General features: G+C 50.5%; 3 protein-coding genes across 6 annotated transcripts; 2 read left to right on the top strand and 1 right to left on the bottom strand.

The window, feature by feature from the left end:
* Positions 1–42: 42 nt before the first annotated feature.
* Positions 43–2,358, top strand: LOC143518425 (uncharacterized). Of its 2 annotated transcripts, none has more exons than XM_077010907.1 (4): positions 43–411; positions 826–887; positions 1,128–1,190; positions 1,710–2,358. In XM_077010907.1, exons 1-4 carry the CDS (start codon positions 240–242, stop codon positions 2,133–2,135), a joined length of 723 nt encoding a protein of 240 aa, XP_076867022.1. In that variant the 5' UTR covers positions 43–239; the 3' UTR covers positions 2,136–2,358. The 2 variants fall into 2 exon arrangements, with proteins under 2 accessions (XP_076867022.1, XP_076867020.1); XM_077010905.1 differs by having other exon boundaries at positions 45–411; positions 1,110–1,190; positions 1,710–2,354.
* Positions 2,359–2,551: 193 nt separating this feature from the next.
* On the bottom strand, positions 2,552–6,319 carry LOC143518402 (uncharacterized). Of its 3 annotated transcripts, none has more exons than XR_013132163.1 (4): positions 4,708–6,319; positions 4,269–4,604; positions 2,820–4,148; positions 2,552–2,675 (listed from the first exon to the last, which is right to left on the bottom strand). XR_013132163.1 is itself a non-coding variant. In XM_077010874.1 (3 exons), exons 1-3 carry the CDS (start codon positions 5,252–5,254, stop codon positions 3,583–3,585), a joined length of 1,452 nt encoding a protein of 483 aa, XP_076866989.1. In that variant the 5' UTR covers positions 5,255–6,316; the 3' UTR covers positions 2,806–3,582. The 3 variants fall into 3 exon arrangements, 1 of the variants encoding a protein (XP_076866989.1); XR_013132162.1 differs by having other exon boundaries at positions 2,820–4,151; positions 4,708–6,316; XM_077010874.1 differs by lacking the exon at positions 2,552–2,675 and having other exon boundaries at positions 2,806–4,151; positions 4,708–6,316.
* Positions 6,320–6,801: 482 nt separating this feature from the next.
* On the top strand, positions 6,802–12,422 carry LOC143518342 (insulin receptor substrate 1-B). Its single transcript, XM_077010780.1, has 2 exons — positions 6,802–7,635; positions 9,181–12,422. Exons 1-2 carry the CDS (start codon positions 7,284–7,286, stop codon positions 12,420–12,422), a joined length of 3,594 nt encoding a protein of 1,197 aa, XP_076866895.1. The 5' UTR covers positions 6,802–7,283.
* Positions 12,423–17,247: the final 4,825 nt, after the last annotated feature.

Below are 17,247 nucleotides of genomic sequence, written 5' to 3'. Positions count from 1 at the left end.
TGTCTGTTGTGTTGGATGGATAGATTATTTTTCACAGCTTGAAGACGTGAATCTAAACTCGTTAAACGGGTCCAATCTTTGTCCAGAACTGATCTTGTAATCCTTTATCAGAGACGTCATTAATGTAACCCCTCATAAACTAGCTGGAGCTGCCTAGAACATAGATGGTCAGTTAGCATACAGCGGTTCACCTTTGGTAAATTCGGGGATTCCCTGCTACCGGAGCAGACAAAACAGATATGCCAGAGTCCACTCAGTCACACGTAATTCGACAGCAGATGCAGCCCGTTCCCATGAAGTGTGCTGTACGCAAGGCAGGTGTAACGGAGGGCTACGCAGAAGAAGGTGGTCGTGTGAAACGGAAGAATCGGCGTGGATCGGCATGTACTATACGGAAGGCAATGGGAACAGGTACTCTAGTCCAGCTAGTGCCTTATTACTTTATTTATTTATAAGAGCTAAATGTAGTTTAGTACACCTGAAAAACAACACTAAACAAAGATTTAAAAATTCTGTCATCTGTGTGATTAAAGCGCTTTCAAAAATGACATAATTATGGCGTTATTTGGCATACAAAATAATTTTGTTTACCTTTCGCTTTCGGTATCTCCAGGCTCGCGAGCCTATAGGCCACACATACTTTACTCGTCATAATCCGCCTCGTTAATCAAATGGGCGTCATGAACAGCGCGTGGGCCTGATTTCCACACCGAAATGTCACGGAGCCGTTAATTTAGTTCCTCACACCTCTTCAACTTCCGTCTCTGGTGTTGTTATCCGAACAGATTGGATAATGTGTAATAAAATGTCTGCGCGTTTCTCTAGGATATTCACAAGCACTGCTGGATCTGAACGACTCTGTGAAGCAAGACGTGATCATTCCACAGGTAAGACATTCTTGTGCAGGTGAACTCACCACAACGTCCTTCTCAGACAAGGTGGAAACCGATAAATCTGCAGCCATACACAGTGGTAAAAACACTTACGGCATGAGTTGGAACAAAAAACATTGTGATGCTTGGTTTTCTACTCATGGGATTACTCTTGAAATTTAACTGTGCTTTTTAAAAACTGCACAGCATTCATACATTAAAACATTTTCTAAGCAGATTTCTCCACTACCCAAGGAACAGAGTTCCCAATCCAAAGAGCCAGATGTCAACCTTGAGGAGCAAGATGTTATCGAGAAGGTACCACAAGAGGTTTTTTTTTCTTTTATCCATTTTAAGGCATCTGTAATTTATACTGCTAGCGTGTAGCAGACATAGCCACAGGAGTCCATCCATTACATTTAATACCACTCCTCCCTCCAGAGACATGCACACTTAGTAATTAGCCTTCTATGAGCTAGGAGCACATGCAAAATAACTTGCAGGCTGGGCGGAGCGCCATTTGCAGCGAAGTGTCCTGATTGGCTAATACAGCCATGCCATATTGAAGCTTTTAACTGCTGATTACAGAGTCCAGGACAGGCTAGAGATTTTTTTTCCCCTTCTCTGTGCAACTATTTTAGTCAAAGCTATCAACATGTAAAAACAGTTCAGTTTAAGTGTTCCTTAAGTGCCTTTGCTACAGAACCTTTAATTTCACGGCTTGAACGAGAACAATCTCATCAGCTAATTGCTGGTTCCCGGTCACTGTCACGTCTCACCCGAGCAGTGCCAGAGCCACAGAGACCGCTCTAACCAAACCCCTCGTGTGCTCTGTAGTGTCCGGACTGCTCCTCCTCACTGAAGCCCATAATGGACAAGGCTGGACGCCCTGCAGCTCTGCTCCGGTGCCCGCGGTGTCCAGGAGCCCGGCTGCTGTGTGGGCAATGCCTGTACCTGTGCCCCATGGGCACCCCCAGCTGTGCCAACCAGTCCTGCCAACTCGTGTCCATTCTGCTCACCTGCGAGAAGGTGACCGACCCCAAGAGCCGGGTGCACGGCTGTCCGCTGTTCCGCGCCTGTCCCGGGTGTCGCAGCTTGATGATGCACGAGAGAGGCTGTAAATACGTGACGTGTGCAAAGTGCAAGCACAAATTCTGCTTCGTCTGCCTGCGCGCATCAGCAGAGTGCAGGAAGGACCCGAGCGTCTACTGGCTCCTGAGCTGCTCCCAGCCCAGAGCGGCCCGCCAGAGGTTCCACACCTGAGCAGACGTGCACAGCGGCAGAGCCGTGGATTCTAATGTGAAACCTTTTGCTTTTAATTACACTTTTTAATTTGTTGTACTTCTGTTTCTGCACTTGACTGTTGCTATTGGTTCACCCTAAGGGAATATAATGGTTTCATTGTTAATTAAACACCTTGATTATTTGCTGTACTTTTACATTATGCAATGGCACCTTTTACTTGTATTAATCATTTACTTTCTGTAAAGCACTTTGTCAACAGTTTTGTAAAAAACCTACACATACTACACATACTCGTTTAGACTTCACCCTGTCACTTTGAGACACTTACATGGCCTGAGGTTATTCTCGTCTGCGCTCGTACACGCCTGGTGTCACTCAGCAGGTGCTGATTAAGTGTACCGTGAAAGGGAAAGACTAAGCCACACAGTGCGGCCGCCTGGGGCACGGACGGCACAGGAAGTTTGGCCTACAAACCATCCCACGGTAGTCGGGCTGATTGAGACGGCACGCAGCAGCCATGTTTGCTATGTGCTCAGTTCTTCTGTAAACACTCCTCTACTGTAGAAAGAACCAGGAACAGAAGGGGGGGGGGGGGGGGGGGTGTAATAATCAACAAATACCAGTAGAGGGAGACTGGAGCCACTAGCATACACGCATGCCCACACAAAAGAAGAAGACTGAAGCCCACTTCACTTTGAATACCTGTATTAAGAAGATAAAACACTGGACAGAGGGCAAACATCATACATGATATTGGGAACAAATTTCTTGCTGCCAGGCACTTTAACGACAATATCAGGGGTGCAGCAGGAGTCTCGCTGCCGAACTGAACCGCTGCGGGGTGAACGCCACGTCACATCAGCGGGGACGGCCTGCACAGCTCAATCCTTGCTGAATGTCCTGCCGGATAAGCAAGGAGGCGGGGTCGGTGAATGAGATGTGGGCCCGCCCCCCACACAGAGCCCCTCCCACTGCTAGGAGGCCAAGTTGTCTCTGGGAATTGGTTGCCATCGCCTAGACAGAGGCAAATGTTCGGTGCCCATCAAACCCGAGCATCCTTCCAGCATGATAGGACAACAACCCACAGAGGTGTTTAAGACATTGATTGTAGGTTAACTGGAAAATCTCAAAAATGGAAAGATCTCAAGAAAACGAAATCTTCCATTTGTGTCCTAGAATTGTCAGGGTGACAGCAGGTATCCTGAGCCTTTTAAGGGTCTTGTGATTTCAAAATAAGCCAAACAGCTAGCCACCAGAACAGCTGCTGGCCAGTAACGAAAAACTCAGCATCAAAATGTAACTTAATGTACATAATCCATGTAACTAATATTCAGAGAGTTTATTGGCTGGCTTTTAAGTGGAAACATTCTGAGTCTCCCTTTAAGAAAAAAGATGATGCCTGTGCCACGAGGAGGGACCGCGCTCCAAACCTTCCCACAGTCCCTTGCGCCCGCACCGACGTCCGTCAGGCCACACCCCCCCTGGCATGCGACCTCTGATGGAACCTGAGCCCGCCGCAGTTCCGGAAGGTCTTCCCGCACTGCGCGCACGTGTACGGCTTCTCGCCGGTGTGGATGCGGAAGTGGCGCGTCAGCGCCCACGAGTGGCGGAAGCGAGCGCTGCAGACGGAGCAGGCGTAGGGCCGCTCGCCCGTGTGGATGCGCTGGTGGATCTTCAGGTGCTCCATGCGGTTGAAGTCGCGGCCGCACTGGGAGCAGTGGTAGGGGCTACGGCCCGGGGGGAACAGGCTGCGCTTGGGGCTCTTGTGCTGGTGGCCGGCCTGCTTGGGGTGCAGCAGGCTGCGGTGCCGACGCAGGTCCTCCTGCAGGTGGAAGGACTGGCCGCAGATCTTGCAGACGTGCTGGGAGGGGCCGGAGCCGGACGGCGGGTACAGCTGGTGGGGGGCGTGGTTAGAGAGGGAGGCGGAGTCTCGGTGGGAGAGCGGGGGGGCAGGGAAGGCGTCTTGCTGGCTGGGAGCGGCGGTGGAGAGGAAGTCCAGATCTGGGATGTCTCCAGGGAAGAGGGAGGTATCTGCTGTTGGAGAACATGAGATATGAAACTCTAATCACAAAGCTCGTCAACTACTGAGCTAATAACTCGAGCATTAAGAGGCCTGTTTCTGAGCTTCCGTGTGTGTGCACGCACACTTACCCAGAGCGGCGCCGGACGAGGACGCGTACGAGTCCGAATGGCAGCTCTGCAGCTGCAGCGGGTCGGGTCTCCAGTCCTCCAGCAGCCTGGACTGGGCCAGGGTGAGGCAGTCGGAGCCGAACTCCTCGCGCTCGGAGAGAGCGCTGGTCTCGGCGCCGCCACAACGCTCCGCCTCCTCCACCTTCACGGACACCTCGGGCACCACGTGGCCGACCTCGCGCGACACAGACCCCTCCCCCAGCACCGCCGCCAGCCCGGGTCCCATGGCCACGCCCACGCAAGCACGATCAAAGTGTGAGGGGGCGTCCTGAATGCCATGATGAGTTTCTTTTATATCTGAGGATTTAACAAAAAGAGTTAAGTCATGTAGCATTGTTTAGGAAATGGAGTGAAGTACAGATATATAAGAAAACCTTTATCCTATTCTAAAATCAGATACCTTTAGCCTCCTCTAACTGAGGTGCACTGGGTTCCTCTTCAATTAAATCCGGTTTCAGGTCCTGCGTGCACACGCTTCCATCTTCTCGGATCTCGCAGAACGATTCCCTCTGATACGCACTCGGGTCGGTCTCGGCGGAACCGCTCACCTCGTACTTCTGTTTGACTTCCAACAGAGACTCGACTCCCTGCTCCTCACTCACATCCACGTCGGCCGAGGCGCTCATCTGCTCGCTGCCGGGGCAGCTGGTGTTCCCGGGGAGCGTCTGGCTCTGTCGCTGCGCCTCCACCAGCAGAGCCCGCACGGCACGCAGCTCCGTCTCGGCGGACCGGAGGCGAGACTTCAGGCTTTTGTTGTCGTTCAGGGTCTCGTGCATCTGATCGCGCACGTCCCTCAGCACCTGGCCGACGAGTTTGGTGATCTCCACCACCGCGATTTCGACGGCGACCCCGAGGGCGCTCTGAATGCTCGCCGTGAGTTCGTCTTGAAACGAAAGCGACAGCTCCGCCACCAGAGCGGAGTTCGGAGAACTTTCGTGGTTTGCCATAACAGCCTCGACTCGGCCACCAAACCTCCGCGTATTTCTTATATCTTATATTTTCTCACACAATACGATAATTACAGAGGCAGGCAGCTAACTAGTTAGAGAATTGCATGCGGTTTATCTCGAGTATCGGACGTATATCGGCGCTGGTTGGAGGTTTGGGCCGCCGTGCACCGTCAGCTGCACCGCAGCGTTTCTGCAGGATAATGGAGCTTAGCGCGCGCGCTACCTCGCCACTCACGCGCTATCACGATTTCATCATCCTCGCGCACTTCGTCGTAAAAGAAAAAACGTAAATTAATATAGTTAGCGTCGTGGAAAAGACCGAGAGTCTCGAGAAAAAAAAAATGTATTTTCTACATTGGCGTGGGTAGGAAAGTTTGACGCGTCGTCTCGCTAGCTCTTGTTTGAAAAAGTGATCAACTAACACGGATCACTTCCTGATCCACCGCGACCCCTCTTAAAGCTGCACGGCGCGCGTTAAACGGGCTTTATCTCCGTGCTTTCGCTGCCTTTCCCCCCAAAAAAATATATACAGCTGCACGATACCTAGCTGCGTTTGTCGTGGCGATCATTTACAAACACAAGCCACCACCGTGTTGTTTAACGTCTGCCGCGGTAATCGTTTTGGATGAAATGGCTGCTAGGCGGCGAAACTCGAACTCCGGGAAACGTTTCGGTCGTCCAACTTCCAGCGCTTCCGGCGCGCTTATTGGATGAGCCGCGGCAGCCCAAACGTCCTGGATCAGACACGCCGAATAAAAGTCTGTGTCAGCTCTTGTGTGAATGTGACAATACTGTTTACCCCCCGTATAAACAAACAAATAAATACATTAGCTAATGTTCCGCCCGTCTTCGATCCTGGATCAAAGGAACTTAGGTGCCATTTGACGCCCCAACGCATTTTGTCCACAAAATTAAACTCACTGAATTTAGATTAGTTTCAGCAGTCCAGACTGGTATGTGCAAAACTAGTTATCCAAGTTAGTTATGTGGCGTTTCACTCCGTTTTGTCACATACGATGTTGGGATAGTGACAGCATTTTATTTTGATGTTTAAATGTAAGCTAATTAAAGTCTAGGACACGTTTTTCATATGAAAGGAATAAACTATAAAACAGGCTTTATTGTTTTTTATGAAAACATAAATCAACAAAATTACTTTAAAGACTATTCAGTAATCATCAGTAATACCGGCCACACGGTTTACATGTTATATTTAGCAAATACGGCCTAACAACTGCGCATGCGTGTATCGTGTAAAGCACTTCGCTCAGCATTACCCGTGACACAATACACCAGACCAAATCAGAACATAACGTTAACCAGCAGGTGGCGCAACCGCTTTAGGGCCTGCGGACCTGGCGATGACCATGGGAAGGGGGATTCCGCATTTAATAATTAAAAAATACTTCTTGTACAAACCCGAATATATAAATAAAAAATATATAAACTGATTTGCCTCGTCTATGCGTTCCCTTAGCCATTTGTGGCAAAAAACACAATGCCTAGTTGGGATTTATATCACAATAGAGAATCGAATTAAAACACTCATTCAAAGGACGCAAGAATGAAAAATAAAAATAAAAATAGGGAATTGTAGTCGAATATGTAATTTTGGCAATTACATGCGTCTAGAATTGCAGTGAGATCCATCAGTGCACCGCAGGTTGAGTCCTCGCCATGATTACCCCACTCACACACGCGATGACACTGACTGACGGAGTCACAGACACACTGGAGCATCAGCAGAGCGCCGCTGTACAGTAAACAGTTGTGGTAGGCTGGCAGCGCAGCCCGTGGTGCAGACGTCGCGTGCCGCATGTGCACGCCTGTCAGTCCGTTCGGGTGCACACGACACGAGCGGGACCTCGAGGAAAACAAACGGAGCCTCTTATTTCGGCTCTCCGCGGAGGGCACGCGGATGCACGATGAGACAGAGGAGAGGACTGGCGATGCGATGAGTGGACGTGCAGCGGACCGGGGATTTTAAGCGTGCACGGGAGGGGAAAAACGAGCGCACTGCGAAGCGATGGAGAACCAGACGACGACGGAGCAGCAAAGCTACGAGGACGTTCGCAAGAGCGGGTACCTCCGCAAACAGAAATCTATGCACCGGCGGTTCTTCGTCCTCCGGGCCCCCTCGGAGCAGGGCCCTGCCCGACTCGAATACTATGAGAACGAGAAGAAATTCCGGAGCAAGTCCCCTGTCCCCAAGAAAGTCGTTAACCTGGAGTCTTGCTTCAACATCAATAAGCGGGCGGATTCGAAGAACAAGCACATGATAGTGTTGTACACCCGCGGGGAGAGTTTTGCCATCGCTGCGGACACTGAAGAGGTTCAGAACGAATGGTATCAGGCCATGTTGGACCTCCAGTGTAGAAGTAAGCAAAAAAAAAATATGAAGCACACCCTCACAGCTCTGCGTCTATTCCTACCTGGTGTACCACAATCTCTGTGTACTCTACCGTAGCTCGTGCATCAACTCACGCTCCGCGTTGCTACCACGCGCTTCTGCAGCACAGTTTAAAGCCATACGGGTTTAAAAACCATTCCCCACACCCTGCTCTCTCTTTTTTGATGGAAGTTGTAGCTATAACCGCACGCACAGCAATATGCACGCACAGTTATCAAATAGACGGTACGCATCGCGGCTGCACGCAGTGCGTGGCAGTGCTATCAGATTAAACGAAGAGCGCGCGTTTCTTCGTTTATTTTTGGGGTTTTACCGGAGCATTTGGCGGAATTAAAACATCAGCACTATGCAATGTTTTGGTGCTGTCCTCAGCAGACGTGAATTACTATGGTGTGTGGCGCGCGAGCGTGGCGCATTGTGCAGTGGCGGACTGCTGCAGCGGCGCACGCGGCCGTCTGTTATTGTTTTTCAACACGTTTATGCATGTTGCGCGTGTAACCTACATTCCGTGCTACAGCCCTGCAGTCGACGAGGGCGTCCGAGCATCCGTGTGTTTTCATTGGCAAGTGGGTTTTTTTTTTCAACCCCATATCCCTCGTGTCTCGCTTGCCGCGGTCCCCCACCCCATCGACGCATGAGTCGATCACCGGGTTGAACGAGGGCAACGGATCGGCGGGACGCAATAAAACGACTCTGCCGCCCCGCCGTACCCGTGTCCTTGTACGTGTTTCCAAATTCAGAAGCTCGTAGCTGACTCTCCGTTTATCCGTAAACGCCCTTATCACACCGCTGACACGTAGCCTACTCCCCATAACACCGTCTACTATGCGCAGTCGGTGTTTTTCCCAGTGTACCAAATTTACAACCGCTGTACAGTACACCCAAATACACACGACATGAGCACAGAAAGATAAGGAATCGACAGAAAAGACATCGACATTTGCTGCTGCTGTTATTTTTAACTGATACTATCATGTACTACATTACTTAACCATTTAATTAAAGCTAATCTATATATATATATATATATATATATATATATATATATATATATATATATATATATATATATATATATATATATAATCGAAATTAAACATTTTACATTAGATATATAATGTATATAGATTTATAGATTTACATATAATGTATAATATATATAATATATTATATGTATTATATATAATATATATACATACATACATATACATATATATGTTACCTCATTTCGCTTCACTGTATAGGAAAAACAAACACAAACGAACTACACCACTAAAAACTGTTGCTAGAGAAACACCTTACCAAAATCTCTCTTCAGTGCAGTGACCTGTGGAGTGTGTCACATTAAAGGTCATGGCTGAGCTAAACAAAATACGTTACACCAACATTAATCTTACCCGAGGCATTTTAGTTTGTTCAATATGAATAGTAATTTGGGAATTCTGTCTGCAACTTTCCATTTGTTTTCCTTTATGTCGCTTCAGCAACCTCTTTGTATTTGTTGTCCCTGTAGGTAAAACCCCTGATGACTATGGTAGCGGAGGAGAATGTGGATTGCTGTCCCCTGGTCCACCCTTTAAAGAGGTTTGGCAGGTGAAACTGTGGCCTAAGGGCTTGGGCCAGGCCAGGAACCTGATAGGAATCTACCGTCTCTGCCTTACCGATAAGACGGTGAATTTTGTTAAGCTCAACTCGGACGGGCCTGCCGTGGTGCTCCAGCTGATGAACGTGCGTCGCTGTGGCCATTCGGAGAACTTCTTCTTCATCGAGGTGGGCCGCTCGGCCATGACGGGGCCCGGAGAGTTCTGGATGCAGGTGGAGGATTCGGTAGTGGCGCAGAACATGCACGAGACCCTGCTGGAGGCCATGAAGGCACTGAGCGAAGAGTTCCGTCAGCGGAGCAAAACCCAGGCGGCGGGGGCCTCCTGTGGAGGAGGCACGGCCTCTAACCCTATTAGCGTACCGTCCCGTCGCCACCACCCCAATCTGCCGCCTTCCCAGGTGGGCTTCTCCAGGCGAGCCAGGACGGAGACCCCCGCAGTGCCACACAGCACTAACACGTCCCCCACCTCTCGGCACGGTTTCTCCAGGTCCCGCACGGCCAGCATTGGCGCTCGGACAGAGGACGGCGGCGGCAGAATGACCGCCCTCAGCACCAGTCCGAGCCTTAACGGGTCCTCTTGCTCCACCACCCCGACCCTGCGACCCAAACCCACACGTGCACCCACGCCGGCCAAGATCACGCTCAGTTTGGCACCATACACCCCCAATCCAGCGCCATCCCCAGCCCCCAGCCTGTCTTCTAGCTCTGGCCACGGTTCCGAGTGTGGACTGGGTGGAGCGCCAATGGGGACAGTGCCCATCTGCACCTATGCTCGGATCCCACAGAGAGTGTCCATGTCAGGCTCCCCCAGTGACTACGGGTCCTCCGACGAGTATGGATCCAGTCCCGGCGAGCACTCCCTTCTGGCTGCCGCCATCCCTAACTCTTTAGTGGACGCCTCAACCGGTTGCGTCGTGGCGAGGCAGCGGGACGGATCTCACAAGCGAGCGCACGGACGCAGGGTTCTCCGTCGCTCTTCCAGCAGGGACTATGAAGCCGAGGGCAGGCTGCTTAGCAAGCGCGCCTCCCTCCCTCCTTCCTCCGCCCGGGAGCGCCCGGCACCCCGACGCAGGGACGAGGAAGAAGAAGAAGACGAAGAGTACGCCGTCATGTCTCGCAGTGCCAGCAGGGAATCCTTTACCTCCCGACGAGGCTCGGGAAGCTCGGCGACGGCTTCGAGCGGACAACCGGAAAACTCGGCCGACAAAGGCGTCAACACGAGGGAGGCGGCGGAAGACGCGCCCATCGACAGTGGCTACATGTCCATGTTGCCAGGTGTTACAGCTCCTCCAGCGAGCCTGTCTCTGTCGGCGTCAGAAGTGGAGTCAAAGGGAGGGGACGAGTACATGGCCATGACCCCGAACAGCAGTGTTTCGCCCCCGCAGCACATCAGGGTTCCCGTGTCTGAGGGCTATATGATGATGTCCCCCAACAGCAGCTGTTCGCCAGATCTACACGGCATGAGCGGGTGCTTGTGGGGCAGCCGGAGCAGCATGGAGAGTCGAGCAGGAAGCGACTACATGAACATGTCGCCCATCAGCGCCAGGTCCGCCTGCAGCACGCCCCCGTCGCACCCCGACCAGCACCCGCTGCAGCCCAAGACCGTCTACTCCTACTTCTCCCTGCCACGCTCCTATAAACACACCGCCCTCTCCACTCGCTTTGAGGACAACCTGGGTGAAGGGAGGAGGCCAGAGGGGGTTTGTGGCGGTGAGGGTGGAGGTGTCGGCAGGGCAGGGCGTGGCGGCTACCCCTCCAGGGCTGACCCTTCCGTCGGCCCGAGTGGAGGTGGCCGCCTGTCCCCGTCCTCCTCGTCCTTCTCCTCCAGTTCAGCGAGCACTGAGAGTTTGGAGGACAAACCACTGTCCCTGCCTGCTGGGGGAGCAGGGCGGTGCACCCGCTCAAGCACAGGACACAGGGTAGGGGGTGTTCACCCCAAAGACTCGTCCCACCACTATCACCAGCAGAGACGAGGGCCGGGTGTCCAGAAACAGGGTCATTCACAGCAGCGGAAAGGCAGGCCCTTCAGTCTCTTTGTGGACATGTCCAAAGCCAACACCCTGCCCAGAGTCAGGGAGACGCTGCAGCCCACAGCATCCCAGAGCTCCGGTGAATATGTTAGCATCGTCTACAAGGGCAAACAGGGAGGTTGCAGTGGAGGGGCAATAGGGGTAAATGAAGGGCGCTCTGTGGTGCAAGGGCATCCAAGATCGTTACACCGACCACCCCTGTGCCAAGTGGGCTCTACCAGCCTTCCCCGGAGCTTCTCCACACCCCTCTCCACCTCGGTCTCATCATCCTCTGAATATGTTAACATGGATTTGGGCAGTTCACCGTCTGCACTGTCCTGCACACCACTCTCGTCTTTCAGCCCCACTGCAGCAATAGCCCCGAAAGCCAGAGAGAAGCTGACCGGGGATCCCCAAGTAGCACAGGGAGGTCAGGTCGGACACAGAAAGGGCGGGAAGACGGCCTCGACGTCTGGGGACGCCGTGTCCGCTCCTTTCACGGACTACACGGAAATGGCGCTTGGGCTGGCCACAGGAGAAGGACCTTCGCACGGCCCCAAACCCGGCCAACCAGCTGAGCCGTCTGCCGTGGAGCACGAACAAAGCACAGGCGTCTCCCCGACCAAGGTGTTCCCCACGTCAGACCAAGGAACGAGACTCATCCGCGCCGAGGCGTCAGCGAGACGGAGGCACCGTTCAGACTCCTTCAAGGCACCTGCGCCTCTCCCCGTGTCGCCTGCTTCCTCCGCTGCAGTGTTTCCCGAAACCCCCCAGGTCACTCCAGCTCGACACCACGGCCTAGACGGCGCCCTTTGGGCCACAGGGCAGCCCCCCGTTGCGCAGTGTGCCGGTCCTGGGGTGGCAGCTCTACCCATGGACCAGGCTTCGTCCTCGAATCTGGAGCAAGGCCTAAACTACATTGACCTTGACTTAGCCAGCAAGGAGAGTTCCCAGACGAACCTGGATGGAGCGTCCGGACCACCTTTCTCTGGCCTCGGAGGAGGGTCGACGGTGGGCTTGGGCGGAACAGCAGTGGGAGGAAACACCACCTCTATTATTAACACCTATGCCAGCATAGATTTCTTCAAGTCGGAGGAACTGAGAGTCCACCAAAAGAGCCGGAATGACAGCCAAGGTTGGTAATTAATTTGGTGTGTAGATATGGAACAAAGCATAACCAATAAGTATGTAAATTGAGAATACAAGATGATTCCCAAAGCAATATCTTAATATTTTTTGGCCATTTTATGCAGAGCCTTTGCTAGACTTTATGTGTGTGCTGAGTGAAGTTATACTCTTTTGCTGTGACATATTGTGGGAGGTATTCTGTTTTGGAGCCCCCCTGTTTAAAACTAAATCAATCTATTGTAGTTTTGCATTTAATTTAAAATGTTGCCCTACAAAATGATTTTATAGATTCTTTAAATATATTTTTAGAAATAAAATATCAGTGTGTTTTTTATCAGTAGTGCCATTGTCATGTCAAATAAATACTCCTATTTTTATTATTTAAATTAGTGGGTGTATCAAATTCATGAATATGTAGTGATTTATGCTGCCGTTGTGGTTTTCATAACAGGCTGATGAATAATACCATAAATAATGTAAATGCTGATGTTGATAGACACAGACATAGAAATACGCTGCGGTTTCCCTGTTCAGACCAGCGTGTTTTCTTCATAAAGTGAAGCGGTAGTAAATGGGCCTGTTCCAGGTGTGAACGGCAAAGTGTCTGCCTGTATTAGTGCATGACAGCTCCTATATAGTAGTGCTAACCTCAGTCTGTGTGTGTGTGTGTGAACAGCATGCGACAGTGTTAAATATTACAAGTGTGTGCTGTGGATGAGAAAGGCACGAGCATGGGATGGTGTGTGTGTGTGTGTGTGTGCATGTGTGTGTTTTTGTGAGGGATTCCTTTGCATGGCCACATGGTATCTTATATTTAACGGGTGCTCAGTGATTATAGATAATTAAGCGAGTGTTTGAGTGTGTGTGAGTGTGTGGGGGGCTGTGTGTGTGGAGCTGTGTGGGGGGGGCTGTGTGGAGCTGTGTGTGTGGAGCTGTGTGGGGGGCTGTGTGGGGTCTGTGTGGATCTGTGTGTGGAACTGTGTGTGGGGCTGTGTTGAGGTGTGTGTGGGGTCTGTGTGGAGCTGTGTGTGGAACTGTGTGTGGGGCTGTGTGTGAAGTTGTGTGTGGGGCTGTGTGGGGTCTGTGTGGAGCTGTGTGTGGGGTCTGTGTGTAGCTGTGTAGGGAGGCGTTAGGGCAGAAGCCGCTGACTGGTCCTGAGTCTGGAGGAGGATCTGCCTGTGATTTTAACACCACTTGGGATTCCACTCTGCTGCCCTACAGCCGCACGCATGTGTTTAACGCACATGGTGATTGTAGATAATTACAGGCATTTAGTCTCCCTCTCACTGAAAATGGGCTTGATTATTGCTTTAGCAGTCTGTCTACCTTTCTCCCTCTCTCTGTCTCCTTCTTCACCTCTGTTTGTCTTTTTTGATGGTCTTCTCTCTACATTCTTTCATTCTTTCTTTCTTTCTTTGTCACATTCTCTTTTTTACCCTTTTGGACCAGTTCTCTGCTTTCATCCTTAGTTAAGAAAGCTATAAACCCACAGCCAGAATCTTCCGATCAGATATTAGACAATTCTACAACCCAACCTATACCCCTGTTGCAGGTGCCATGGGCTTTTCCCATGGTAAGTCCGTGTTAAGGTCCAAGACAGAGGGCTAAAATACTCACATGCACCAAATAAGGTCAGGTTCGTTAATTAATGCAACTTACAATCAGTTTCTGTGTTGGAGCACTTCTGGAATTCTTGAGTGGATTTGCTTTAGCCCAGAGCATTAGTGTGAGAAAACAAGTGTGTGAGCTTTCTTGAGCAATCCAAGTTCAGAGTAAACATGGGTGAAGGTGCTGACTTCTGACATACTTTCATATATTTAAATGTTTCTTAGCTGTGTCGTGTGTGGTCAGAATGGCTGCATCCTTTGGGTCTGTGATTGTATGTGATTATCATATACGTAGGTTCTTGTCAACTAAACTGTTGACTTTGTATAGCAGCATGGTTACCCACATCCACAGATGGCGTCAACATGAATCTCTGGAACACCATTGGAATTCCCAACGAAAACTGTGAATGCTGTTCCTACGTTCTTTGATCTGGACCAATCCAGAAGAAGCAGCACGTTTCACTAGTGAGCATACGTGTTCTCCTGGGACGCTGCTAAGTGTTCTGGATGTGTTCTGTGTTACACGCACCATCGCTGTTCACAAATCAATTACCTTTCTCAATTATTCACAGTCCAGAATTTGTAGTTGGACTATGACACAATCCGAAATGATATAATCAGATTTTCATCCACGTGGCTTTCATTGCAAACCAAGTGAATCAGCTGTGTCCACCATTGTATTGGATCCATAGTGTTGTAATCAGATTAATAATGGGTCAGTGAGTGGGTGGTGAACATATGATGGAACCAGGCAGGTCCTCTGCTGCCTGTCGCCAAGGTTAAAGTTTGCCTGGGCCTAAAAGCACTTGGAGTGTGAAACACTATCTCTCATCATTTGTTAAATTTTTATACAGATACATAGTGTTAAATGTTATCTGTCATCATTTTCATTCAGATTTTCTCACAACCCATTGCTGGTGTAATTATAAGACAGTAGAGCTGCTCGGTGGTAGAGTGCAGCATGGATAAGGCCCATCGCAGCCCTTGAACGCCCGTCTGAATCCCATCAGACCACGGAGGGGGGTGGGTGGGGAGGGCTGTGGGCAGCACTGGTGGTGAGCTTCATGCCCCGTGCTTGGTCCGTTTGTGACGGGTCACGTGGCCACGGGGGCGCCAAATCAGAACTTTTCACTTCATCTCCAGCTCGGCTACGTCCTCTCTTCATCAAGGACGAAGGACTGGGGATGTGTGTGAGGGAGAGAGGGAGTGAGAGGGAGTGAGAGGGAGTGAGAGAGAGTGAGAGAGAGAGAGAGGAAGAGAGAGGGAGAGTGAGGGGGAGAGAATGTGAGTGAGAGAGAGTGTGGGTGTGTGTGATAGAGAGGGAGTGGGTGAGAGAGAGAAAGAGGGAGAGAGAGAATAAATGGCAGAATGACACAGAAAAAGAGAGAATGGAATGCCAGGACTCCAGAGACAAAGAGGAGGACGGTAGAAACCCAGAGAGGAGACAGGAGACAGATGGGGACACGAGAACTAAAGGAATGTGGACGCAGAGACATCTGTTCTTCAGTGGAGGACCAATGCTAGATACAGAGAGAGAGAGAGAGAGGAGAGAGGGAGAGAGAGAGAGAGGGAGAGAGAGAGAGAGAGAGAGAGATGGTGAGGGAAGGGTGTAGGGTGTCACGGTGCATAAAGCATCGCAGATGCAGTCCCCTTAAGAGTGAGAAAAGGGTAGAAGAGGATGGAGGGGAGGAAAGAGGAGAGGAGAGAGGAGAAGAGAAGGAAGAGGAGAGAGGAGATAGCAGGAGATAAGAGAGAAGGGAGAGGAGGCGAGAAGATATGAGATGAGAAGACACGAGAGGAGATGAGATGAGAGGAGGAAGGTGAGGAGAGATGTGTGTGTGTGTGTGTGTGTGTGTGTGTGTGTGTGTGTGTGTGTGTGTGTGTGTGGGAACGTTAGGGCAGGAGCAGGATGACTGGTCTGGCCCACAGCCGTCTAGACGGTCAGGTTGTTTTGGGTCAGAGAAGCTGTAATCAAGCCAGATCACCAGGAGCCTGGAGAACACTGCTCTCCATTATACTGATCCATTAATGCACCTCATATCGCTGTGTGTGTGTGTGTGTGTGTGTGTGTGTGTGTGTGTGTGTGTGTGTGTGTGTGTGTGTGTGAGGAAGAGAGACACAGAGAGAGACACACACAGTGAAAGAGAAATAAAATATACATACATTTATGTGTATTTGCGTTAGGTGCTACTTAGCGCAAAAAGGATTAACATGGATTAAGAAACCCAAGGAAAACTGTGAAGTCTGGATTTGCGAGCTGTTTTCTTGTTCGCTTGCCTGCGGGTGTGTTGGCTCTGAGAGGCTGATTCCTCGTCCTCTCTTTGTAAGCCACTTGTTTCGGTTGCTTGTCTCTTTGTTATCACACTTCAACACCATTTTGCGTGGAGCACGTAGCCGCGTTTAGAAGAACTTTGCCGTCTAGCCGAGCAACAAAAACCTTGCACAAACTGATAGTGAAATATTTGCCGGATAAGGAGAAGTGGTTTGGCAACGGCAGGCATGCACGTGGCGGTACTCAAGGACCTCTGATGCGTACACGAGTGTGTGTATTACTCTTACGCTGGGTATTTAATGAGTACACAGGCCTGAGATGTATGTACTACAAGCCAAAAACGTCGAAGCGATTCTCCGGCAGTAAATAATTAATGAGAGCTTTTACCGTGCAACTTGATAACGACCCTGAAGCACGTTTAAAAACTGTCAGCACTATTTAGACAGGAACACGTCGCGAGATGTAGGCTAGCGGCACGCTCTCCGTAAACCTCGTAAAGGATGATGGACGGCAAGAGCGTGTCTTCACGCAGAAGGTCTCCTGCAACAGTAAAGACCGAACCTGAGACACAGCTGCTGAACTTCAGGCCTGTCTCACCCTCATCACAGATTAAACATTTTGGTGAATGTAGAATTTAAGCAAAAACAAACGAGAATGAGTTGAAACCATTCTGACCTGCACAGAAAGGGTGGAGGCAGTGCACCTCGTGGGCTGACCTGCTCAGAGGGGTGGAGGTGTATTTTTGGACTTCTGATTTTGTGCACGTCAAAGGAAGTCTGGTCCGTTCGGTCTCCTTAGTGATGCCAATAAAGCTGTTTTCTGTCTCCCTCTCTTCTTGCCTCTCTTGTTTTGTTTCTTTTGCTCTCTTTTCTCTCCCTCTCCATCTCTCTCCTTCTTTCCTTCCTCTCCTCCATCCTTTTATCTGATCTTTTAGCATTCTCCCAGATTCTCTTTTTCTTTT

The sequence above is a fragment of the Brachyhypopomus gauderio genome, chromosome 7 (assembly GCF_052324685.1).
Source record: "Brachyhypopomus gauderio isolate BG-103 chromosome 7, BGAUD_0.2, whole genome shotgun sequence".
Taxonomy (NCBI): Eukaryota; Metazoa; Chordata; class Actinopteri; order Gymnotiformes; family Hypopomidae; genus Brachyhypopomus; species Brachyhypopomus gauderio.
Note: the sequence above shows the minus strand (reverse complement) of the source record. Positions and strands in the feature narration are given on the sequence as shown.

Coding starts and splice junctions, on each gene's coding strand:
- LOC143518425 (XM_077010905.1), top strand. CDS start 240: ATGCCAGAGTCCACTCAGTCACACGTAATTCGACAGCAGATGCAGCCC. Junction 412..825: donor ACGGAAGGCAATGGGAACAG/GTACTCTAGTCC, acceptor GCGTTTCTCTAG/GATATTCACAAGCACTGCTG. Junction 888..1,109: donor AAGACGTGATCATTCCACAG/GTAAGACATTCT, acceptor TTTTCTAAGCAG/ATTTCTCCACTACCCAAGGA.
- LOC143518402 (XM_077010874.1), bottom strand. CDS start 5,254: ATGGCAAACCACGAAAGTTCTCCGAACTCCGCTCTGGTGGCGGAGCTG. Junction 4,605..4,707: donor TCAGTTAGAGGAGGCTAAAG/GTATCTGATTTT, acceptor TTAAATCCTCAG/ATATAAAAGAAACTCATCAT. Junction 4,152..4,268: donor CTCGTCCGGCGCCGCTCTGG/GTAAGTGTGCGT, acceptor GTTCTCCAACAG/CAGATACCTCCCTCTTCCCT.
- LOC143518342 (XM_077010780.1), top strand. CDS start 7,284: ATGGAGAACCAGACGACGACGGAGCAGCAAAGCTACGAGGACGTTCGC. Junction 7,636..9,180: donor GTTGGACCTCCAGTGTAGAA/GTAAGCAAAAAA, acceptor TTGTCCCTGTAG/GTAAAACCCCTGATGACTAT.